The following is a 26,946-nucleotide window of genomic DNA, read 5'->3' on the forward strand; positions in this document are numbered from 1 at the left end:
GGGCCCGCCGCCCGCGCCGCCGCCGCGCCTCAGCCAGCCGAGGAGGGACGCGGAGCCCGGCGCCGAGCCCTGCGCGCGCGCCTGCAGGGTGGATCTGGACGAGCGCGAGTCCTACTGCGCGAGCGAATTCGGTGAGCCCCGCCCCGCAGCTCCTCCCGGGCCCGGGCTGCAGAGCCCAGACCGCGAGGCGAGCCTTTCCGAGCCCAGAGCGCCAGGCTGTGCTCGCGGACTCCCCTAGGGCAGACCCTGGAGAAACCCACTCACTCGATCCTGCAGTCCCCAGCCCCATGTGGACTCTTTCGTGATGTGTGCAAAACTCACTGGGGAAAGAGAGGAAATGAGCGTTTTGCACTTCTCCAAACTTTTTGTTTTTTGAAAGCAGCAGTGAACGGAATCGTGCATGACGTGGACGTGCTGGGCACAGGGATCCGGCTGGTGACTCTGCTGGTGGACCGGGATGGGCTGTACAAGATGAACCGCCTGTACATCACTCCGGACGGGTTTTTCTTCCGAGTCCACATATTAGCCCTAGACTCCTCCAGCTGCAATAAGCCATGTCCAGAATTTAAACCTGGTATTGAAACTGATCTGACCCACTTGTAACTTGGATGCCACGCCTGGTCTGTTCATTACCCCAGTACCGTTTTGGGGGGAGGGAGGAGTATTCTAAAATGAATAGAATTTAGACGACAGGTATTATTTCTGCCACTCCGATTTACGCTCCATCAGCCTCCCGGTGCCTCTGGTTAAAGGTGGGAACATCATCGATTGACAAAGTGGGCACTCAGGTATCTGTTGGCAAATGGAGTGACGAGACAACGTTGCTAGAGGGACACAGAAGAGGCTTTTAAAAAAAGTTTAGAATGGTCTTTTTTTGGAGGGGGGGGATATCCACTCCCACATCTTCCTAGGGGTGTGCCCTGGAAAATCCTCCTGACACATTGTGATCAGGGCCTTTGTTCTGTGATGTTGGCTGGTTACGGGCTGTTTGGTTATCTTCTAAAGGTCACTAGACTGTTTCCACCTGTTGTTTGAGGGTGAAATGTCTGAGATCCAACAAGCGCAGCAAGATCATAGATTTAAGCTTAGGGACTCCTTGACGGCCTTGCATTTTTACTGTTTCTTGGCATTTAAGACACTACTTATTTACATGTTGGTTCCTTTCTTTCAGGCAGCAGGTATATTGTGATGGGCCACATCTACCATAAGAGACGCCAGCTCCCTACCGCTCTGCTTCAGGTCCTGAGAGGACGGCTCCGGCCAGGAGATGGACTGCTCAGGAGCAGCAGCAGCTATGTGAAGAGATTTAACCGAAAAAGGGATGGGCAAGTTCAAAGTGCAATTCACAGCCAATGCGTTTGAAATGTACTACCCTTGCACTTCTGGATTATAAGAGACTTGTCGCATTCAGCAACAAGACAGGAGAGGTCTGTCTTCACGGAATGGGGTCTTCCTGTGGAGTAGGGCACACAGCTCCTTCTGGAACTGACTCTGTAGTTCCAACTCTAATCTTGAAGTTGCCACTTTCTTATTTGCAAAACGCCTCTTCAGTGATATGCTTCTGAGCTCCCTGGCAAAGTTACTCAACTCTAGTGGCAATTATTCACACGGCTCAGATAACTGACCTGTCCAGTTAGCAGATGACTGCTTCATGTGGTTTATTTTTAATTATTTTAATTTAAATACATTCTTCAGTAGAAATAGTTCACAAAAAACACATTTCCTTGATTCTAAATATACAGCTTTGAATAGGTTATATCACGTATCAAACCAAGTTTCATACTAAAACCATCACATTTTAAAATTTTGTACATAACAGCGCACTAGTCAAAAGACACGTATGAAATGTCGTTTAGATCAAACACTAGGGTCAGAACTCAAGACAAGTATTACAGTTTTATACTTAAAGAGTACTAACGGGCTTAATTCAAGCAAAATATTATTCAAACAAGTGTTCTTGATGTACCAGAATGTAAGAAAGTTTATTTTCATGCCTCCCTGCTCCTAAAAACGTATGTTTTGTGCCAAACTGGCAGCTATCCCAATGCTAAACATATTCTGGGTGTATCTGATGTCATTTTTCTATTAAGACCAAGTATCATGTTTGTGTTTGTAAAGTAGTAAATCTTGCCTTGAAATCAGATCTTGGATGCACCTGGTTTTTTTTAGCCTCACGGAGCTCTAAAGGTTTGGGAAAAAGCCTTTCTCAAACTTACTCCAAAAACCCTGGAACCAATATTCAATGACAGCTTGCAAGTATGTGAATTTTCAACATTTTTCCAGTTGGTTTGGAAAAGGTTTAATCACTAGCTGAATTTAAGATTGGTTTTTTATACTTAAGTCCCCAAAGACATTAACAATTTTTTTTTCAGAAGACCAAGGTGTACATCAGTTAATTAGAAACACTTGACTAGAGATATGGATAATCCACAGTTGAAGATTACTGCCTAAGGAAAGATAAACAGGAACTGCACCAAGGAGGAAAAAAAAAACCCAGCCTATTCTGGTTTCGGAGGAGAAGTGCTCAGGGAGCTCAAGACGGGTCTTTAGTCTTGAATGGCCATACAGAACAGAAGCCCAATATACCTAAAGGATGTTTCGGACAGGAGAGTAGAGCACCCCCAAGGAAGGTAGTAGCAGTAGCTTAAGACGTAACATCTGATTGTGATGGGAGATACTCTTACCTTATTTATCCCAAACGGGGCAAAGAGAAAAAATTAACATCTGAAGCTTCTGACTATGCTGTGGTAAAGCATTACTGAGGGATTTTTAGAAAATTTTCCAAAAACGAGTCTTGTCCAGACTTACTAAAAATCATGCTAGAATTGCTTCTTGGGAATGAATCAACTGCATTAATTATAACACGAACTATCGGCAATAGAGTAAGCAGAGAATGAAGAGCGTCTGGCTTGGTTTTTTGGATTTTTTTTTTTTTTTTTAGGATAAACATTAACTGAGACATAAGTAGCACCAGTCACAAAAACCAAAGCCAAATTTTTAAATGTGAAAAGGCTAAGTGGTGATCTTGACTAACACGGTGAGGAAAATTGCAAAATGGCCAAATAGATAAATTATTGGTTAGATGATCCCAAGTTAGAACGTGAAGAGATGAGTTAAACCACCTTTACGTAAGCCTGAGGGTTAGGGTTTGATGAGACCACTGTGATGGTACTGTTTCTGAGGAGCTTTGGAAGCACACCCAGTGACAGAATCGTGTCATCTGTGTGACAGTTGGAGGTCACACAGTCAGTGTGTACACATGGGCAAACACAAGCAGGCCAGCATTTTAGAAACTGCCCAGAGTTATGGCCATCATTCAAGACCAGGTCGCGATGAGACAGGTGAGGCTCCAATGAGGTAGATGAGCGGTGGGGGCGGGGCGCACCGAAGGCCGCGAGCAAACGGATAGTCCCGGGTCAGGCAAAACAGGTTAAGAAGAATCTCATTTTCAACCATTCAGTCAGTACCTTGGATACAATCTTTAATCTTATGGAAAATTTTAAGTGGCAAATTCACTGTAGTTCTCAATCCTTTTGTCCCACTGAAAGATTTTTCTTAGCACGTGGATTTCTGCTCCAAAGACTGTAAAAGGCCGCGTGCCATGTAATAGTCGCTCATCAGTAAAACGCTCCACTGCCTTCCCTCCTTTGAATTAAGCTGTTAGAACTCAAGAAAAAACGTACTTGTCTTGCTTTTAGGTCTATAAAAAATATATACCTTTACTCGGTACTTTTATGTTTTTAAAGATCTCACTTGGTACTGTTTATATTTCCCTTCAGTCATTTTATTTTTTTTTATAAGATTTTATTTTTATTTATTCAACAGAGACAGAGACAGCCAGCGAGAGAGGGAACACAAGCAGGGGGAGTGGGAGAGGAAGAAGCAGGCTCACAGCAGAGGAGCCTGATGTGGGGCTCGATCCCATAACGCCGGGATCACGCCCTGAGCCGAAGGCAGACGCTTAACCACTGTGCCACCCAGGCGCCCCTCCCTTCAGTCATTTTAAAGTTTGATCAAACGCACGTAGAAACTGACCCAGCAACTGCCACTCAATTTCAGGTCCGGGACTTTATCATTTAAGCTTTTCTTTAGTTGAATTTGGTCCAAATTGGATCAAATGGGCATGTGATCTTATAAGAAATGTCTTTTTTGGTAGCTGACTCAAAGTATCCAGAAGTACCTCAGAATATTTCAGATTATTAAAAATACTTCCCAGCTGGTTCTTTCCCCAGGAAGCACTTACAAGACACTGCTCTGTCCGTAAGATAGCACCATTCTTTGTGGACGAGAAACTGGAGGCTTCCAAGGAAGAGCCTCAGTAACGAAGAGCGGGAGCTGACAATCACCGCTTACCTCTGTCTAGCTCAGCCCATCCATCCGTGCACGTTTAGCAGGTGACCACCAGGCTGGCTAATATCAGAAACACACACAGATGAATACAAAGAGGGAAAGAACCTCAATTTACAGATTCTGGGAAGGTAGATTATAAACAACAGCAAATCTCAGGGTCTCTAAATAACACTCCAGACCATTTGAAATATAAAAAGACAACTGTTTTACTTTAGAAAAAGATCTCTGAAAAGTTTTTTTTTTTTTTTTAACTTATTGCAGGACATTAACTAAAATACAAATCCTGCAGACTCTGGATGGGAGAAAAAAACCTTACCAATATTATGAAAATACTTACTATGAAAGGTTTTCAAGGACTGTGAACTTGGCAGATGAAACATAACAAGCACCGATATCTACTGATGCAAATTACATGTATTTACAAGTCTAAAGACTAGGTAGAAAACTCCTAACCGCTTATCACAAATGTGCATTCTACTACTTGGATTATTCAAAGTAAAATAGCTGTGATATGTCTATCTTATTGAACAGTAGGAGCTTGTCAAAGGATACTCATAGAAAAGCAGCTTTCGAAACTCATTATGTTTTTCAAAAATTACTTTTGAAACAAGACCAAAGCTCTGTAGTAGATAAAACTATAAAATGTCTATTTATATGGTGATAGAAACTGCAAAAGTCTTTATACTATTAAATACACATATGAAATTAGTATCTTCCTGGTCTGAGGATTCCCATAAAATTTACCCTTTTTGGTACAATTTGGCAATGCCAATGGCTACAGAAAATGTATAGACCAACCAAACCACTGTTTCATTAGAAACTGCACCAAATCCAATGTCAAAAACATTACTTTATTTTTCTAGGATGAAATGTCCTATTACGTACAAAAAGAATTGCTGTTTAGAATTTGCCACAATCTGTTAAAAACATAGCAATCTATTGCCTACAGGTAGGAAAATTCTTGCCGCAACAAGTTTTAAATGATTAAGCCCATATATATCTATATCTCTCTCTCTATACGAATAAATAGTACAGAAATACTGTGACGTGACGAGATGCAGAATGATTTTATAATTCATTAATATGTAGGATTCTTGCATCAGCACAGTGCATACAATAGGTAACATTTTTTTTTTAAAAGTAAAAGGACAAAATAACCTGTATTTGACTACTCCCATGTTAGTATTTTAAGCAAAACTTTGTTTCCATGTTTTCATATTGAGCAATTAGTCTCTTTAAGTTTGTAAGCATAGGTTTATAAGTGACACTTTTATGTACAAAAAGGAATGGGCTTCATGAGATAAAATTAACCCAGAATAACCTGCACACCTGAGTCTGGGATAAGGAAGAACTGGGAACCAGAGCAACATCTTTCTTTTAAGAACCTAAGGTCCCAGGAAGGTTTTGCATAGCAGGGTGATATTAAACAGAAGGAAACTTCTTAAAAACATGATTTGACAAATTCCAGAAATTGGTAGGACAAAGCTAATACGAATTAGTGCAAAATCTAGTAAAATTTTCACAAAGCTGCATAAACCCACTATGGCGGATCTTACAGAAGCTATTGATACAATGCGGTAGGTAATACAACGTGTAAGGTTAGAACACCGAAAGGAAAAACATGCAAAATACACCTTCCTCTGCTGTTTCCATTTCCCCCCTGCTGCTTACACTTTTTCTTACGTGGAAAAAAACCCCCAAACAACTTAACCTACCAACAAAAAATACAAAATGGATGAAGTGATTTAAAAATGCCCTTCATAAAATATAAGTAGCTGTCTGTAACTGATCATTTGCCTGGGATTCTATAATGTACAGATGAAGGCAATGTGTATTTTGCCACATTGCCCTTTTTATTAGTATAATCAACTGATGCAACAGGATTAGCACTCCTCAAGATTCTTCTCTGATGTGATGACAGTGGGCTGGGAATTATAAAACGAAGGGCCACTACTGTCCTGGGGAAACTCAGGTACAATTAAATTCTTCAGCCTTTTATTTACCTAGCAGCCCTCCCTTTCCCCTCCAAGGCTTACAGATAATCATTAGCGCACATTCAAAGACACCATCTGTGGGAGAAAAATTATCTCCATTTATTTTGTTTCATATACATCCATAGTTGAATTTTAATACAAAAAGAAAAAAATTAGAATCTGACAAATGTTTACAAACAAGATACCTTCAAATAGATTTTACTCAGTTTAGCCTGGTGCAGAGTAAATGACAAATTTTACTGTTATAGTCAAGGCAACAGAGTCTGTAGTCCAGGACCACTTAGCCCAACCTTTATGCAAGCTTAATTTTTATCTACCATGAACAATAAACTCATTGTTGATTCCCAGTTGTGTGTGTGTGTGTGTGTGTGTGTGTGCACATGTGTACATAGCAGCTCCTTTCATAGAAAGAAAAGACATCTAGAGGTCGTCTTGTACTTTTACCTACAGGAATCATGATAAGATACAGAATGGATTACATGTAACCAGGGCTGGATTTTATAAGAAAAAATAATTAGCTGACAAATGAGGGCAGCAATAAAAAAGCGTCTTTTTTGCAACAATAAATAAATACAGTCAAAAGTTTTCTGTGAGACTCTAAACCAGCTTCTTCACTGAAGAGCAGACGTGGCATTTCCATGGAGTTACACTTGACCCCATATTATCTTTTTTTCTTGCTTTCTTTTTTCTTTTTTTTTTTTTTTCAATAAACACAGTTTTCCCGCTTCTGCCACAATAGTAAAACCATTTGATCTTGACAAGATAATGGTGTCGTTGACTTTGCTTTTCCCTTGTCCGTTGGACAAAATTGGCCAAGAATATAATTGGACTGTTATGACCAATAAAAACGAAGTTTAGGTCAAGTCTTGTCAGGATAACCTGACTAAAAACATCTGGCTCCTTAATTTAAAATAGTTCAGACAACCAGATTCTTGCTGCGTTTTATGTTAGGTTAACACGCTGAACTTTAAGAAGCTGTAGACTGCAGCTTGTTGTTATGAGACCTACAGAATACAGAAAAAAGGGAACAATTAAGCACCCTTCATTTTTGAGAACAATGATGCTTTATGTGGATGCCAAGGTCGGTTTGTCTGGGGGAAGCAGCCATGTTCTTTCATTCACCCTTGGCAAGCAAATATAGGAGAACGAGTAAGAAATTTTTAACCTAAAATAGAAATTTTCACTGTACACTGAAACATGATAGTTCACTGGAAAAGGCCATTATTAAAAAATATATATATGTATATATATTCATCTAATAAAGATTACACATTTTTAGCCAGAGGGACAGATAGAAACATTTACAGAAGTATTACCACTGCGGTAAAGACGTGTGTGTGTGTGTGTGTGTGTGTGTGTGTGTATGTATGCTTATTTACATTGATTTGGGGGAATATGAAGAAAAAATTATATTAAAAAAGAAATAGCAGTATTAAAATCACACTTTTCTATTAAAGTCCAGAAAGTCTCCTTCCCAGTTTCACAGTTTTATTCACAACTTTCGTTAGTAAAACCAAATTACTGTACAGTTACCAGGACTAAGTCAAAGTATGGTCTATTGTAATAGTGTGTATATAAATACAGTATTCCAGGAGTTTACAATTCTTAAATACATTGTTCAACATGGCTGCTAGAATAAACTGTTTACTACTATACATATATTTTTAACATTAAAAATTATATTAACTAATATGAACTTTTGGGGGGCAATTTTGAATTAGGTAATCACGTGGTACAATAAAAGAATGAGTGACCCCAACATCCAGTTCTGATTCCAGTTAAAAATTCAGACTAAAGATATCAGAATCTGTAAGAAAAGAAAGAACATGGATGGTATAAATGATGAATTATAACAAAGTACAGTAATGAAAATAATGTGCAAACAATGCTGGAGATCATAAACTAAAAATGGGGAAAATATGGCAAAAGGAAATACTGGAAACCCATAAATCAATCAAATTTCAATGAATGGCTACATATATGTCTCATTCTGCCTTAACCCTGGAAATCAACAAAAATTCCCTAAAATCTCACATTTCATTTCATAGAACTGAGCAAACTTCTCAATTTGCTCCTGCATTTCTTAATGAAAATGATGTAAACTCAAATAAAATAAAAAGCTACAAGAAATAACTAGGTGGCAGGCTCTCCGAAGTGGCCCCTTTACTGTGCAGACCCAGCCCCTGGGCCTCCTTCTCTCCTTTCCCCAATTCCTTGGTTTTGTCACAGGCCCAAGGACACTCTCCTCTCCATCGGCAGCTGCTACCATCACCACTCTGGGTTCTGCCTGCAAGCCTGGCAGCAGGGTGGGATTCAAACCCCCCAGCTTCCACCTCACAGATACCACCAAAGGCTAAAGCCTGTCCAATTTAAGAAAAAAAAGCAATTTTAGAAATTTAATTGGAGGAAGAACTGCATGAGGTGCAAATTAAAAAGCAGGGAGAGGCTTAAAGTGAGTCGTGGTCCTCTCTCCTCATCTTTACCCCACCTGAGGCACAGACTCCCTAGGACCAATTACTTTGAACTTCAGTTCTTGGGTAGGTAGATTTTTTATACTTCTATTTCTTGTTTTATCAAATTTATATCACTCAATCCTGTTACAGCAAATGAGAACTAAGCTCAGAGAATCATTTTCCCACCTCCCTTCTTGAATCCAAGTTTTATTTCCAGTTTTAAATTAAATCTTTCTGTGCTTTGTCTATAGCTTGATTCTAAAAGTTGAAAATCAATGTATTATTTACATTACGAGGCCTATGTAAATATTTTTCTCCTTGGGCACCTACTCCTTCGCTTAGAGGGCATTCTTAACATTCCTATTCAACTTTCTGTTTTTCATGGAGTCTTGAACTGCCTTTCATTTTTTCTTCTTACATTCTTAGGCTAATTATCTAATGTATGAATCACTTCTTCTCCCAGACACCTTCCTCTAGGAGTGCTCCATTCTCCTGCTCCAGTCTGGACTGCTTTCTGCTGCGCTGGCATCTGCTGTACAAATGTCCTCCTGGGTCAGAGTCATGCCGACTGTTTTCTTGAACCTCTTGTTTCTTGGATCCAAGGTTTTTTGTTTTCTTTATTTGCTTCTTTATTTTGCTAGTGCACATCTTAAAATAACTTGCTAAGAAAGGCTACATGGGAAGGAGTCCCTTTCTGAGTCCTTCCATGACTGAAGATGTATTTTTCTGTCCCTTTACTGGACTGTTTGGCTGGACACAGAATTCTAGGCCTAAAACCAATTTTCTTCAAATTTTTCAATTTATTTCCCCAAAGTCCTCTAGCATTCCATGTTGTTAGAGAAAAGTCTGATACCAGTCTAATTCTTATTCCTTTATAGGTTGTTTCACCTTCTTTAGAAACTCTGAGAAGAGCTTCTTTCATCCTTGGCATCTGGGAATTTTACAGTGATTACATGTGAGATGGACTTTTTTACCTTTGTCCGGCTGACTTATTATGTTTATCAACTGTCCTCATCAGTCCACACCCCACTCCGTCTCCTTACTCCACAAGAACGTAAGGGCTGTAGGGATTCAATATTGACGCACAGCAGCATCTGAAGAACCATATGCTGAACGAATGAATTTGTCTTCCTTGGGTTTGAAGTCTTGAGCCTCTCAGCATCAGTTTAGGGAATTTTTTTCCTCCTAGTCTTTTGACCATTTCCTCTCCTCACTCTTCCCTATTCTTCCTTTCTGGAATTTCCATTAAGTGAATACTGGATATGCTATAGTGCATTTTTTCCTGATTTCATATTTTTTCATCTACTTGTCTTTTTGTTCGTCACATTCATTGAGAAAGTCCTTGATTTAAACTTTCACTGCTTCTAGTAAGTTTAGATTTTTTAGGTTTTTTTTCTAGCCACTCTTTCTGATTGTTCTTTATTCCTAATATCCTGTTTGTCATTTTGTAGACACAAGATCATCACCTTCTTTTTTTAAGTAAACTCTATCCCCAATGTGGGGCTTGACCCCAAGATCAAGAACTGCAAGCTCTACCAACCGAGCCCCTAGAGTCAATTACCTTCTAAAATTTCTCTTGGGACATGATTTAGAGGCTTGCTTTTTTTTTTTTTCCCCAAGTTCTCTTTTGTTTTCTCTGGAATCTCTTCTTCTGCTCTACCTTGACCTTTCTCTTTTACACGGCAAGCTTTCCTTACATATCTGGCCACCCCTTGCTGTCTGTTCACACTTAAGAAGAGTAAGTTAAAGGACCAGACAGGTGCCTGCAGATGTATGTGTGCAGGGGTGACTGGCAGGTGCTGCCTCCGATCAGGGTTCCTCGATCTCACCACTACTGACATTGGGGATTGGATGATTCTGCGCTGTGGCGGGGGGGGGCTGCCCTGTGCACTGAGGCTACTTAGTAGCATCTCTGACCTCAACCTATTAGACGCCAGCACGACTGCCCACCTCTCAGGTTGACAATAGTGTCTCCAGGCATTGCTAAATATCCCGTGGGGGGCGTGGGTGCGGGCAAATTATCCCCATCGAGGGCCACAACTTTAGGGAGACAGGGCTGTGGACCCAACCAACCTTCAGAGGTCAGGGGTGTTTACTCTGGGTCCAATTTTCTTTTGTCTACTCGATTTCTCTGCAGTTATATTCCATTTCTTCAGGGAAGAACCTTGTGTTTTTCCAGTTCTTCGGGCTTTCTACACAGGTCTATAGGTGGTTTAGGAATTCACAGATATTGTTAACTCTTCTCTTGCCTTCTATTATATTTTGGAATCTCCATGTTGGGAGGCCCTCAGTGGCTCTACTGGTCAGCAACTTGTTACCTCTGCTGAAGAACCTCTAAGACGAGTCTGGGCTGTGGGGTCCTGGCTCTGTCAGCTCACCGTCTTTCATCTGCTTTCTGCATTCCACGATCTCTTAAAATCTCATCAGCTAACCAACTTTCACCATATTCTCCTCATATTCTGAGTTTATCCCTTTTTATTCCTTTATTATTATTTTACTAGGGGCTTCACCGTATTGAGTAAATCCTCTTCCACTTTAGGTTTTACAGCTAATGGGTTAACAGACAGGAGATGATACAAATGGGAAAGCTCTTCGTTTTCGGTCTAGAGCTGGCCTACCTACCTGGTTTCCTTCCTTCCTGGCCTATACTTTTTGATTCTTGGGCTTGTCCCTCACCTTTAGTTTATGTACAGTTCTTTTTATTTTATTTATTTATTTATTTTTAAAAAGATTTTATTTATTTATTCGACAGAGATAGAGACAGCCAGCGAGAGAGGGAACACAAGCAGGGGGAGTGGCAGAGGAAGAAGCAGGCTCACAGCGGAGGAGCCCGATGTGGGGCTCGATCCCAGAACGCCGGGATCACGCCCTGAGCCGAAGGCAGACGCTTAACTGCTGTGCCACCCAGGCGCCCCTATGTACAGTTCTTGACCCACCTTGCTGCAGGACAAGGGGAGAGACAACACCGTATGGATTGTCCTCAGAGGAAAATAACTAAGCTGAGCACTGATTCTTACACTTTGGTATGCAGAGTTCACTAGATAACAGAGATGCTCAGGTCCCAAACCAGCCAAGATCTACCCAATCTGAATATCTAGGGAGGATCAAAGTATGCAAGTTGGTGGATGGGGTATGGTGAGTAGTGAATCCCAGGGCTACAGAGTGGTGGTGGTTATCACAGAAAAGGAGAAGAGGCTTCTGCTGGAAGGAAGAAAGTCATGGGCTTGAGAAGCAGGGACTGAAGTTCAGACACAAAAAGGCAGAAGGCGCTACATCTGAATATCAGGCCAAGTTGCTCAATGTTTCTATGTTACTGGAGGGTTCAAAGGAAAGGTCTGTGGACTTAAAAGTCTAGTTTTGGCCACAGAGAACTATACAGAGAAATAAAACATTTTATGATTTCAAAGATATAGCAAACAAATTAAGGAGAAAGTACTTAAATCCCTCTTCCTGGTCTTCCCCTTACTCTACCCTATACAACAGTCATTTCCCCCCCCCCCCCAAAGATTTTATTTATGTATTCGACAGAGAGAGAGACAGCAGCGAGAGAGGGAACACAAGCAGGGGGAGTGGAAGAGGAAGAAGCAGGCTCATAGCAGAGGAGCCTGATGTGGGGCTCGATCCCGTAACACCGGGATCACGCCCTGAGCGTAAGGCAGACGCTTAACCGCTGTGCCACCCAGGCGCCCCTACAACAGTCATTTTTATGCTTTTGTAAACTCAATAAGGGCAAGAACTTGGTCTTACTACTACCTTTGTATGAGCCCCATGGCATCTCTTAAAAAAAAAAAAAACCAACATACAAATAATATATAAATTATTAAGTAAACTCTACATCCAGCCCAATGGGGGGCTCAAACTCATGATCCTGAGATCAAGAGTCACAAGTTCTACTGACTAAGCCATCTAGGTGCCCCTGCCCCATGGCATTTAAGACAGCACTTTACATTCTGTAAGCACCTTGTGTTTTATTTTAAAAAATAACTTTAATTTTAAGCAAATCACCAACTCAACAATTTCTCATTACTGAGTCTGTCGTCTTGTCCCTGGAGGTATGTCATAATGCTAGTCTTGATTTTTTTTTTTTTTTTAAAGATTCTTGATTTCAAGGTTCAAATTTACCATAAACAGCACTGGCTGATTCCCTAGACAAAACAGTATAGAATTTGAGGAACTGGAGTACTTTAGAACACTGAACACATCTGCTCACCTGCTAGCCTTGAACCCTTTCAATTTCTGTACAAAGAAGGACTCGAGAACTTCCGCACACTGGTAAAAAGGCGAGTCACTCGGATTGTAGTAGCGACAGTTATCAAAAATTTTGGTCATATCTGCCACAAATTCCGTCAGCTTTTCATAATATCGTCTTTGTACTCTTTCTTCCATGGTGGCAAGGTCTTAAAGACACAAAATGTAAAACATTTTCAAAGCTTTAAGGCAGATCCAATGTGAATATTGCCCCCAATTTCTGGCTAACAAGAATGTATGTTTCCTGCCCAAACAGTCCTAGAACCAAGCTGATTCACCACTGGAAACTACTTAACAATTCATGAAGAAAACAGAAGCAATTCTTCAATTTTGTTTTTGATTGGGGGAGTCGAAAATATAAATCTTGGCTACTGTTAAGAAGGTACTTTTACTTTCAGTTAACTATAGAGAATATAGCCCTTTATTCAGCTGGGGTGAAATAAAAACAGCTATACCAACACCATCAATATACATCTAAGTACAATACATTTTTACATGCAAACAATTATGTATATACATTACATGTACAAAGAGAAGGAAGGAATCCAAAATTACAAACAAAAAAAATCTTTGTGGTTTTGTGTTATCTGTGATACCTGTATTAGACTTTAATAACATGATTTTCTCTTTATTCAGTTTTATTGTTACCTTATACTGGTGACAAGTGATACTGACTTAACACTTAAGGTGGCAAGGACATAAACTGTCTACTTAAAGGGTAAAATATTAGCTGATATGAATAAAAATATTAGTACGTTAATAATACAGGTAGTATGCAGAAATGGCTAAAATAATTCAGGTGGTACACAGGTAAGTGCTTTCAAATATACTGAACAAAATCTACCCAACGTTAACAGTAAGTCCTAGGAAAAAGTTGTTATTTGAAGGAAAATTCCATATACAATTTTACATAAAAACCTGGGAGAGTAAAAAGCTGGAGATCTCAAATCAATCTAGGATTGAGAGACTCATAGATAACACAATTCTAAATTAAATCTCAATGATTACTTTTGAATTTGAGAAAATGATTTTTTAAAAAGATTTATTTATTTGAGAGAGAGTGTGTGTGTGTGCAAGTTGGGGGAGGGGCAGAAGGAGAGAGAATCTTCAAGCAGAGTTGGTGCTGAGCACAGAGCCCGCTATGGGGCTGTTTCACAACCCTGAGATCATGACCTGAGCCGAAATCAAGAGTCACATGCTTAACCGACTGCACCACCCAGGCGCCCTGAGAAAATGATTTTCAAGTCCAAGGATATCTAAGAAACATTTAAAAATAAAAGTAATAGGAGAGAACTTACTCTATAAGGCATTAAAGAAATCTCATAAAGCTGTGATAATGGACGGTGCGGCACTGCGCAGGACGACACAAACAGTAATGGAACCATACTCAAAACAGGAACAGACCTGACCATATTCGGTGTAAGAATTTTATATATGGTGAGGATGTCATTTCAAATGAGCAGAGGAAGAAAAAACTCATTAATAAATTGGGTTGAGGCAATTATCTACATATCTGAAGAAAAAATTCTACCTCACGCAAATGCCAAAATAATTCTAGGTGGATTAAAATGTAAGGATGACAATGAAAACCATAAAAAGGACTAAAAGATACAACATTGTGAATGTAATTCATTACTGAATTGTGCATATTAAATAGTTTTGTTATAGATACATGTATTTTTAAAGATTTATTTGAGAGAGGGAAAGAGTGAGCACATGGCGGGGGGAAGCAGACACCCGCCGAGTGTGGAGCCTGATGTGAGGCTCCATCTCACAACCCTGAGATCATGAACTGAAATCAAGAACTGGAGGCTTAACCAACTGAGCCCCCAGGCACCCATTATATTTTACCACACGCACGCACACACCGTTGATAGTTCCAGTTTATGCAGATAAGGGAAAAACCACCTGCAAACACGCTCTCAGCCTGATGAAATTTTTTTTTTTTAAAGATTTTATTTATTTATGTGACAGAGAGACAGCCACCGAGAGAGGGAACACAGCAGGGAGAGTGGGAGAGGAAGAAGCAGGCTCCCAGCAGAGGAGCCCGATGTGGGACTCGATCCCGGAACGCCGGGATCACGCCCTGAGCCGAAGGCAGACGCTTAACGACCGCGCTACCCAGGCGCCCCTACCTGATGAAATTTTAAGCAAGGCCTGTGCACAGCTGCTGTGTGTAGCGGGTCCAGAGAGCTGTACAGAAAAGAGTAAGCACTTAACACAGCACATCATCCTTGGACCTAAGTTCTGGGTACTTACTGCCTGGCTAATTTTAATAATGTATGTGAACAGTGCTTGAACATTTTGTGATTCCAACTTAATTATATACCTGTTAAAAAGAAATACTGGGGGGGGGGGCACCTGAGTGGCACAGTCTGTTAAGTGTAGAAATCTTGGTTTTGGCCCAGGTCGTGATCTCGGGGTTGTGGGGTGTAAAGCCCCACATCAGGCTTCATCCTTGGTGCGGTGTCTGCTTGAGATGTTCTCCGCCTCTCCCTCCCGCTTGTGTGCTTGCTCTCTCTCTCTCAGAAATAAATTAATTGAAGAAAAAAAAAAAAAAAGAAAGTACTAGGAGAACATTAACTGAGTATTTATAAATCTGGGGAAGGGCAAAGGACTAACGCGTGACTCCAGAGGCAGAATTTAGAATGATGAATAGACTGAAAGCCAACAATCACATGCTGGGGCGCCTGGGCAGCTCAGCAGGTTAAGTGTCCGACTCTTGATTTCAGCTCAGGTCATGATCTCAGGGTTATGGAATCGAGCCCTGTGTTGGGCTCTGCGCTCAGCACAGAGTTTGCTTGTTCCTCTCCCTCTGCTCCTCCCCCTGCTCGCACACTCTCTCCCTCTCTCTCTCTCTCTCAAATTAAAAAAAAAAAAAAAAAGATCATATGCCAAAAGAAAAAACAAATCAGTAAAAAAACTTTGCTTTGTTTTGAAGTAGGCTCCATACTGATCTCATGACCCCAAGATCAAGACTTGAGATGAACTCAAAAGTCCGACGCCCAACCAACTCAGCCATCTCGGTCTCTGGTATATAGAGCCCTTAAAGAACAGTGACAACAATATGAATGGCACCCCAAGAGAAAAATGAGCAAAATACATAAATAGGAAACTCACATAAAATTCGAACAGTTAAGTACACATCACTAGTTACTGAAGTCATGCAAAGCCAAAGAACCACTTTCTTTATCCAAATTAGCAGAAATTAAAAATAACGTATCAGCCTATTTTCAACCATCACCTCCAACCAAGACAGAGTGTGAGAGTGGAAGTACGTTTTATACTTTACACTCTGCACCTCTGTAACATCTGTACACCATATTATTTTAAATAAATACTTTCAAATATTTCCCCTCAAAAGTATGATAATACTCTTGTGTTTTCAAGAGTAGAGAGGGAAGGATACGAATATACACTAGTATTGGAAACTGGTTCAATTTGCAGAAGTGCAATTTGAAAATACATATCAAAAGCCTAAAAAGTATATATATCCTTTGACCTAGAAATTCTAATTCTAGGAATTTCTTCACAGAAAATAAACAAGTGCAGGCAGGTGCATAAACAAAGATGTTCACAGAAGTGTTTATAGCAGCAAAAACTGCACACAAGGGAAAACCCATTCATTGGGGTGATTAAATAAATTATCTTAATGTCATACGATTAACAACGATGTAGGTCTATACCACATATTTTCATGTGGTGTGAAAAACGTACTGACAAGTTTATAAAGTATGTTATAAAACATGGTCTGTTTATATAATAACCCTAATTCTGTTTAAGAAAATTTATAAAAGCTGCTGACCTTGTTGGCCCCTTCACTCCCTGAAAAGAAACTACTATCTTCAATTTAGTCTCTCTCTTCGTAGACATCTTCTCTGCATTTCTAAATACATTTATGTGCCCTTAGAAAATACAGAATTGTTTGCTACTTGAAACCTAGGTATTTTTCTGTAACTTTGATTCTTCTTTCAACAGTACGTCTTAGAGATCTGTATTATCTTCATGTACATACCTACTACATTAGAGAGTGTTTACACCATGGTGGTATAAAAAAAGGAAGGAAAAAAAAAGAGCAGAAAACAATCCAGCTCTTCAAGAAAAGAATTTTTCATAGAATAAGTTAAGATATATTCACAATTCACATACTACCAAAAGCCCTTACAGTCATGTCATTGAAGGTTAATGACACAGGAGCATGTTTGTTAAACAGATGATTAAATAAATATATTTTTAAGTTTATTTATTTATTTTAGTAATCTCTACATCCAACATGGGGCTCGAACTCACAATCCCGAGGATCAAGAGTCACATGCTCCCCTGACTGAACCAGCCAGGTGCCCCTCACACAGATCATATGACATCGTTTTTCTCTCTCACACACACGCAAAGAGCACACAAAAATGGGATTCAGTGAGGAAAAGATAAAGGTGCGTTTTATTGTTTCTTACTTTTTTTTTAATTTCCTAGATTTTCTAGAATTATGTTATGTTTAGAAGCAGAATTATCTATGTAAATAAATATCTCCAGAGACTTTCTCAAAAGAGATTATACAAATCTAAAATATGTACATGGATTAGCTTCTTCCACCTTCAACATCAAAACAAAGGTAGTGGCTACTTGTTCAGTTTTCAGATAGTTTTAACTACGCCCTCACTTATTTCCCCTTCGCATTTTCTCTCCCTCTTTGAAGTTGCGTCGAACACAAACCCTTCTCATTTTTAAAAACTGAGATATAACTGACATACAACATTGTATCAGTTTTAGGTGTACAACATAATTATCTGATGTATGTATATACTGCAAAGTGATTACCCAATAGTTTAATTAACATCTATTACCAACCACATATAATAAAAAAGGGTTTTTTTCTTGTGATGAGAACTTTTCAGTAACTCTCTTAGCAACTTTCAAATACTTAATAAAGTCCTTCCTATTTAAAAAATGCTTAGCTGGCTTTTGAAATACTTCTTTCATCACCTGGAGCTAATCCTTTCTTTGGCAATTTTGGAAGCTTTTATATATGTTTTAATTTTTATAATTTCATTTGCAGATAAACTATTTTTAACATCACCACCTGAAACTGTTCATCGTAATACAATCATTTGTGGCTGTTACTTATTACCATTTTTTTGTCCTGGGAAATGAGGAATTTTTTCTCTCGGATCTTTTGTAGGCCCATCAAATTTGCTTTCCTTCAGGAAAAGATGAGGAAAAGGTGACAGACCCTGACCCGTGCACTGATTTCATTCATCTTTTATACAGCTGCATAATATTCTGCTTACATGTCGTTTGATTCACCTAGTCCTTTACTGATGGCCACTGAGTTCATTTCTGATTTTTCTGGACTTATAAACAATGCTGTGATGAACAACATACTTGTACACATGTAAATCCTAAGAAATGAAATTGCTGGGTCCAAAGGAATGCAGATTTAAACGTTAATACCCACTCCCAATTTATCCTACAAGTTACTACACTAATTTATTCTCCCACCAGCCTTGCTCCACATATCCTCACCACAGATCAGTTTCATGGATGATTGATATCTGCTGAGACGTGAGACAACACTCCATACTCAACTGCAGTACCTACCCATAGGCTCCTTAATGACACCGTAATAATCTGGTGCATCATTAGGGTCCACTGGTTCAAGGAAAGGCCAGGCCATCTTATGGGCCTATAATGGGGGCAGAAAACATTACTGTCAGGTGGAAATACTAATTTCATTTAAGTTTCCCAACTGAATTATTGTATCCATCAACCCTTAAACTCCAAAAGTCAGTTTTAAACCTGAGAGATGAAACTATTCTGTATTTAGAGCAGTTTTGCTCTAGTCATAAATCATCTCAGGTGAGCATACTCCGTACTAAGGGTTCTCGAAGGGTGGTCTGAGGACCTCGGCTGGGGGGAGTGGAGCACTAGCTTAGAAGTCAGAAACTTGTACTCTCGTCCCTACGTGACAACCTGCTACCTGTACAACCAGAGTGGAACAGGTTCAAAGTGTGGAATGGTTCCCACTGCTAACGAGGTGGCAGAGACATGCTATTAATAACTTCACCCACATATTGAGACCACTGTTCTCTTTCAGTTTTTTTTTTTTAATTTTTTTATTTTCCTTTAAAGATTCTATTTTTAAGTAATCTCTACACCCAATGTGGGCTTGGACTCACGGCCCCAAGATCAAGAGTCGCATGCTCTTCTGACAGAGCCAGCCGGGTGGCCCCCCACTAGAATTTAATCAAATTGTTTTTCAATCTATAGTGGTGAGGTAAACTTTTCTTTAACAATTAAATCTATTAAAAAAGGGAGTCCTTTTAAAACCGAGTGTTAGATAGCAACAACTGAGCTCATGTGTGGAGATGGTTAACCTCCTGATATCGGCATGTGAAGGACTGAAGTCCGGAGTACTTCACTAGACCAGCCAGGAGTCAGGAAATAATCACAGACTCTGAGACTGGAAGGTTCAAACCCTAGAAACGTCTCCAAAGTCATGCTGGTTGACTTCCCCTTCACATGCTGTACACAGTGCGGTTTCTCACCTGTAAAGAACGAAGCACCCTTTTTAAACCCTCATAATCTTTCTCCGTGAGCGGCGTGAGCACTGTCATGGCATCCTCTGTTGACTGGCACTGTGGACAGACATACTCGTCAATGAGCTCTGCCTCACTTTGCAAGATGCCAACGCAGCGCCCATGGTACCAATTCTGACACCGATCACAGCCAATATAAAATCTGCAAGATCCGAAATGGAAATGTGAGTTCAAAACAGATGGGATCACATTACTTATAATTTACTTTAAAAAATACTAAAACATGCACCTGGAAAGATTCTAACTCTGGGTATAAAATAGTTTTAGTATTACAATTGTTTTAATACTTTTGCAGATTGACATTCAATTGTGTTAATTTAGTGTTTCGGATGTTAAGAACAAGCATTTAAAGTTTATTAAGAACACTGTGTAATACTGGAGAACTAATATGAAGAAAAATGCAAAATATTTCATTGACTTTAAAGCAAAATAAACCAAATATCTTTCAACTAGTACTGTATCAAATGGGAAGCTGGTATTGGCCACCCAACCGGGAGTTCAAAATCCTAAAAGCTATTAACAGGGTCTCAGAACTTACACCCAAATTAGTGTTTTTTCCTTAACCTACAATAAAGCACCATTTCAAACACTGATGAAGTCCAAACAAGTCAGGCTATTTTAATCTCATTAATTTCTATGTTACATATTGAAGAATCAAGTCTACCATTAAACCATATTTTTTCCCCAGTGCATCTCAAACATTCACTATGAAGCAACATAAATTTTGAAGGGGAGGTCAAGAGGGAAAAAAAGAGAAAAAAAATTGGAAAGGAATTGGTAATGTAAGTGTATAATATATGCAGAAAAAGATCTTGCTTTTTATTTAAAAATAAATAACCAGTCAGAGCAATTTGGCTTCCTAAATTATTAAATATGATGCTCTTATCAGAACTCACTGTGACTCATCATAAGGTGTTCTGCAGATACAGTACAATTCCTCACTGCTGCCCTCTTGTGCCCGTTTACAATCATTACAGATGTACACATCCATTTTCTTAGCCTCCTTTTCTGTGATGCCAACACATTCTCCATGATACCAGTTAGTACAAAGATCACAGCCAATATAGAACCTAAAAGTATTCACAATGAAAATGACAATGTAATTGTCATTTTGAGCTGCATGATACTTAAATCTGTCTTCCCTGTCCTGATTCACTTTCTTACAGGATTACTTTCTGCAATGAGTCAGCTAAACATCCTGCATCCGACCGTTCTACCCCTGGCAAACTACAACATCTGACACTGTATCAAGTGTAGAAACATAAAATCACTCACATCAATTTCAACAAATACACTGTTTAGTGAAATATGGGTCTTTAAAAACATACTGGAATTTGAAAAAATAAACAACACACTGATGGTAATGTCTCCCTCTTAATGAATGTGTGTAAAACTGTAACAGGCACAAAAACCAAAGCCAAAGAATCAAAGACTTACATCTGTCAAACCTATGCCACAGAAGCCATTTCAAATTCAGGGCTATTTCTTAGATAGGTTTGAAAATGTAGCTCACAGTTTAAATTTGAAAACAAAGCAAAGCGCAAACACCGAGGAGAAGTTACACTACAAGGAACATGCAGGTCAGCCAGGTGTAGAAGATAAATGGTCAAAATACGATATGAAGAAGAAATCTAAGAAAGGTACATGTGGTAATTCAATTTCTACTAAGTTTTCTAAATTAACATGGGAATTTAATCTAATTGTAACAGATTATGACATGGGCCAGTTTTTCAATGTAATGTATGTGACAATGTGGAGAGTGACCCGGTTAAGTACCCGGTAAGGAACTGCTTCAACTCAAAACGGGGGATACACAGCGTGGAGTGAGAAGGAAGAACAGGTAGCCGAAACAGCAAGAGCTTCTGCAGTAACTGGCAAGCTGGGGCTGTATGAGTGTGTAACTGAGGGTAATCCCACTCGGTTAACCCTCAAGGCTTGTGTAAGGTAAGATCCCAAAGCATCTCTATGACAAACACAGAGTGTATCTAAAAGTGCTGACGGGAGCTATGTAGGAATGCCATGTAAAACTCATAGCAAGAACTCGTGTGACTCTCAAAGGATCAGACTGGCCTTGCTGATATGATTCTACCCAAGTGCTTCTTGGTAGATTCACTTGGAGAAATGGAAGTAGTCCTCAAACTAACCTACCGTATGAATGTGAAGGAATAATATATGATTGTGTAGTTCATCCCATTCCATAATTCCGTAATTTTTTTCTTTTGAATTAAGACTCCTGCATGATTTTCACTGCCATGCGTGGGGGCTGGGCCTTCAAGGTGTTTCTGTATGTTGCCTTCACCGGATGGCAGGCTATGTATTCTGGAAATAAGCTCGGGACTTGAATTTCAAGTTTTAGCCACTCTCACTAGATTCCCAAACCAGCCTAGTCTGGTACAAGAGATTACAAAATACTCCTAAAAAACATTAACTCATCCCAACTAGAAGAGGGAGTGAATGAACCTGGTACACTGAAATTTTAATAACAACAAACTGAAAAATATGAAACACCCACAAGATAATGAGGCGAATGTAGCAGAATGAGCACATGTTCATGCGTGCCTAATGATACGCAACTGAAGTAGGACAAAAATGCTGTGTGCGAAATGAATTTCTGCGATCTGAATATTTTAAATAAGCCAAAGAAGTCTGATTATTTACATAAAGTCCATAAGCAGATATTTTTGTAAAGAAAGTAAATCATGTTCTGTTTTGTTCTGTAAATCACTGAGTATTCTTGTGCTTAAGGGGAAACATGCTTGTATTAGACTAAGGGCAAAATCAGTTAGCAGGGCCCCACTTTCCACATTATCTATCATTTCCAGTAAAGACAATGAAAAGGGAAGATGCCAAAACAGGTGTTTTAATTCATCGCACAGCTAAATCTAGCAACAAAAAGTGTTGCTCTAGCACCTGGTTGTAATTCTAAACAGCACTGCCAAAGCAGCTTCAATGTCGCAACTTAAAAAAACATCACTGAAGAGATCACAATTTTATAAATTGGTTAGGCATCCACTGAAGGTAGATATATTAAGCATGGCTAACTCTAAATAATCATATATTTTTAGCACAAACTTTTTCATACTACAAAAAATACCGTAGTTAATCTTGGCTTTAAAAAGCTGGCCTACATTTAAATGCTCAAAATGAAAGCTAAATACTTCGTTGAATGATGATGATAAAAAAAAATGAAACTGCATTAATGGATTAGTGTCTCTAAAATCTTGTATGTATCACTGAATACAAGTCACAACAGTCAAAAACAGCTTCCAGCTGCCATGCTTTATTATTACATATTTGAGTGTTATTCTTGAGGACTGAGTGAAAAGAACACTCCAGCTTTTGTCCCCAAAAAGAGAGTGGGAACTTCGACAAAAATAATATTAAGTTTCAGTATTCCAATACAAAAAAACATCAGAACTGCTTAAAATTAAACATAAAACCAAAACCACTCAAACTTGAAACCTTGGGCACCATTCATAGTCAGATAGTCTCTAAGATTTGATGTAATCATAAGGTTGTGAACAGATTCCATAAAGGATGCTCTCAACTTTGGGCAGTGGTAGTAATATACCTCCTTCTCCGGACAGCATTATTGATTGATGTGGAGTTAATCCAGAGAGAAGAGGAGAAAGCAAAAGAGCAACAGAAAGCTTGTTTTTGACAGAAAAGAAAATGATGAAGAACATAAATCATGAACACGTAAAATACAAAATTTTTACTTCTCTAGTGTCGAGTTTAAGAATATCAGCTTTAAGACCACAGATGAAACATCATGACCCTTACTTTCAACTACTTTCATTGACATTGCTACCAATATACTCATTTTCTTCACAACTGGAAATTTAACAGCTAAACTTTTAAGAAAATAAACTAGAGCCCAAAAAGATCTACTCACTTAGATTCATCGTAAGGCGTTTTACAGATACAGTAAAGCTTTGTGTCCTTCTTAGTTTCCTTTGAGGTAGTAGAGATCATTTTCTTCTTCTTGGACTTGGAGCTTGAGTCTCTTTCTTCTTCTCGCTTCCTCTTCTGGGAAGCCGCAGGCAGAGTGGCCGTGGCTGTGGCCGTGGACAGGGGGCCTGTGTGCTGCGGAGGAGGCGGAGGCGGGGGTGAAGGCGGAGGGGCCGGAGGCGCAGGCGGTGCTGCAGGTGAGGTGGCCGCCACTGCTGTGGCCTGCACCATGTCTTTTTCTTTCTTAATTTTCAAGTCTCTCTTGAGCTCTTCCTGTTGTCAATTAAAGACAATACGAGACCGTCATTCAACTTACGTAAATGCATGGCTTGGCCAGAGGACTTTACATGACCTTCCTTCTTACCTTACACCTCCCTTGTCGGAGCAGCTCCACAGTTCAGCCTAGTGTGAGGAGGTGAGGAACTGCAGTGTCCTAACTATACTTTAAACCCAATCAAAACAAATAGAAAAATAAAGTGAAGATTATTTAACAACTAGAAAGCTGCTAACTGTCTTCAAAGATCTGACAGAAAGATGACCAAATTTCTGAAAACAATGTCCCCTCCTGGCTTGCCCATGTTGTGTCCTGGTTATTTCAGTTGGTGCTGAGAATGGGGTTTCAAGTGTCCTCACCACTGGCTGCTTCCTTCTCATTGCTCTCCATCTGTGTCCTTAGAGTGAGACCCAACATGAACTGAACATGATATTCAAGATGTGGTCTGACCAGCCAAAAGCCGAATGAGAGACAGACTTGCCTTGTTTATTATGCTCCTATGTCTAGAATTTAAGAATGCAGGGAAAGCTATTTTATCAATACGCATTTTGACATAAATTAAAATCCTTATTTCTCTTCATGTGAAATACTTTACAGACACACCTCTGTTACCTAGTGCTACAACTTATTCTTTGAAATGATTATTTCTCTAGAGAAAAAAAAGCCACTGTCATTGGCATCCATGTACAAACTTGGTATAAATAAATCACTGCTATGAACAAGCTTTTAAACATCACACACAAAAAAACATTTTAGAGTAATCTCTACATCCAATGTGAGGCTCAAACTTGACCCCAAAATCAAGAGTCACATACTCCAATGACCCAGCCAGTCAGGTGCCCCATAAACATCACAAAAATTCTAACAACCAAACCTGAATGGTCCCTGTTTAATGAATTTATTTTTTCTCTCTAGCATCTAGATAGCCTTGTAAGTGAGAAGGTAAGTTGTACGACTATTCAGCAACCCTTCTGTATTTAAAAAGAAAGTCTAGGGGCACCTGGGTGGCTCAGGTCACGATCCCAGGGTCCTGGGATGGAGCCCCATATTGGGCTCCATGCTTGGCAGGAAGCCTGCTTCTCCCTTTCCCACTCCTCCTGCTGGTGTTCCCTCTCTCGCTGTGTCTCTTTCTGTCAAATAAATAGATAAATAAATCTTAAAAAAAAAAAAGTCTAAATTTCCTCCAAGGGAAGAAAGTAAATCTTGGGTGCCATTTTCCTAGTTAATATGATGTGTTTGTAACATAACAAAACAGATTTTAGAAAAATCAAGATGGTATAGTGGGGGTGGGGCACCTGGCTGGCTCAGCTGGGAGAGCATGTGACTCTCGACCTCGGGGCTGTGAGTTCGAGGCCCGTAATGGGCATAGAAGAAGTCACTTAAAAAAAAAAAAAAGATGTTATAGTGGTTACATACTTTGATCCCCTGCTTCAAAAGCATACCAATGATAGTAAAATATAAAACAGAGAAAACTGAAAAGATAGAGCCATGCTTGAATAATAATAAATGTCTCTATGAAATGGAAACACAAAAGTGTACACAGGGCTAACACTGGAGGCCTGCGGACTTCAGATTCAGAACCAGGAGGTGGTAGCCCAACAACAACCAGTTTCTATACGGAGAAGGGGACTCAAGTATGGGAATGGGCCCCAAGAATAGGCTACCTGCTTGATGGAAGGGCTGGCTGGTCTACACTGGGCCTCCAGAGAGGAAACAAAAACAAAACTCCTCTCACTTAAAGACCAAATACTGGGACGTCTGGATGGCTCAGCCGGTTAAGCATCTTGCCTTTGGCTCAGGTCATGATCCCAGGGTCTTGGGATCGAGTCCCACATCGGGCTCCCTGCTCAGTGGGGGGGCCTGCTTCTCTCCCCCTGCTTGCTGCTCTCCCTCCTGCTTGTGCTGACAAATAATTGAATAAAATCTTAAAAAACAATCTAAATGCAAACCAAATGGAAATGTGATATGAAAAAAAACAACCAACAAAATCAATTAACTGAATCTGGGGAGCCCGGCTGGCTCCGTCGGTTAAGTGTCTGACTCTTGATTTTGGCTCAGGTCATGATCCAGGGTTGTGAGATGGAGACCCGCATCAGGCTCTGTGCTGGGGGTGAAACTTGCTTAAGAGTCTCTCTCTATCCCTCTGTACCCCATCCCCACCACGCTCACACTCTCTCTCTTACAAAAAAACAAACAACTGAATCTGAATTCATTACAACTGAAATTAATTTTATAGGACAATTTGACAAAAACTGTGTAATACTATGTTTGAGGTGTTCAAAGAGCTAAATGAAGGTTTAATTTCTACTAAATAATAAATTATTTTATCAATAAGAGGAGCACAGGGGGATGGAGGAGAGATAAAAATGTGGAACACAGGACATATTTAGGTCAGTGGAATTATTCTGTACGATACTATGATGATAGGATTTTGTATTCTGTATGTAACATGGATATGATGCATCTGTCAAACTCCTAGGACTGCATAACACAAAGAGTGAAACAGTGTAAACCATGGACTTTAGTTAATAATAATGTATCAATATTGGCTTATCAGCTGTAAAATATGGCCACACTAACGCAAAATGGTAACAGAGAAATTTGGGTGTGTATGTGGCGGGGGGGGGTGCGTGAGAGAATAGTATACAAGAATTCTTTCTGCATAATTTCTCTGTAAATTTAAAACTGCTCTAAAAAATAGCCTATTTAACAAAAAAGAGACAAGTAGAAATCATACAAGAACATAAAGGACCAATCACATATCTTGAAAATAAAAAAATAAAATTAAAAATTATTTTTAAAATATGCTAGTACATATACATTTGAATATTGCCCTTCAAAGCAAATTACCTTAGCCATAAATTCTACTAATTAAAATAATACTGAACGTCTTCTTTCTTAAACTATAACAAATTTTCTTCCTTATTAGATTATGTAATATACTGTCAAGAAGACCACACTGAGGATGTTTATAGCAGAAATATTTTTAAATGGCTGCACAGTATAATGAATGCAGAAAAATGTTCAGTATATGTTGTCTCCAGTGTGATTCCATTTCTGCAGAAATTACATTTATACACAAA

General features: G+C 39.4%; 2 protein-coding genes across 2 annotated transcripts in view; one reads left to right on the forward strand and one right to left on the reverse strand.

The window, feature by feature from the left end:
• Position 1: 1 nt before the first annotated feature.
• On the forward strand, positions 2-2,143 carry C13H17orf58 (chromosome 13 C17orf58 homolog; the record flags this gene model as incomplete). The annotated part of the gene is made up of 3 exons (XM_002924627.4): positions 2-131; positions 383-574; positions 1,172-2,143. Coding segments are annotated over 3 exons (513 nt in total), but the record flags the coding sequence as incomplete, so codon positions are not given.
• A 3,255-nt stretch (positions 2,144-5,398) lies between these two features.
• The window catches only part of BPTF (bromodomain PHD finger transcription factor), a 150,130-nt gene continuing 128,582 nt past the window's right edge, over positions 5,399-26,946 (reverse strand). Inside the window, 5 exon segments of the mRNA XM_019805309.2 lie at positions 5,399-7,348; positions 13,008-13,194; positions 18,641-18,725; positions 19,588-19,780; positions 23,534-23,862. Of these exon segments, the coding sequence (XP_019660868.2) occupies positions 7,312-7,348; positions 13,008-13,194; positions 18,641-18,725; positions 19,588-19,780; positions 23,534-23,862 (831 nt within the window). The 3' untranslated portion in view covers positions 5,399-7,311.

This window comes from Ailuropoda melanoleuca, chromosome 13 (assembly GCF_002007445.2).
Source record: "Ailuropoda melanoleuca isolate Jingjing chromosome 13, ASM200744v2, whole genome shotgun sequence".
Taxonomy (NCBI): Eukaryota; Metazoa; Chordata; class Mammalia; order Carnivora; family Ursidae; genus Ailuropoda; species Ailuropoda melanoleuca.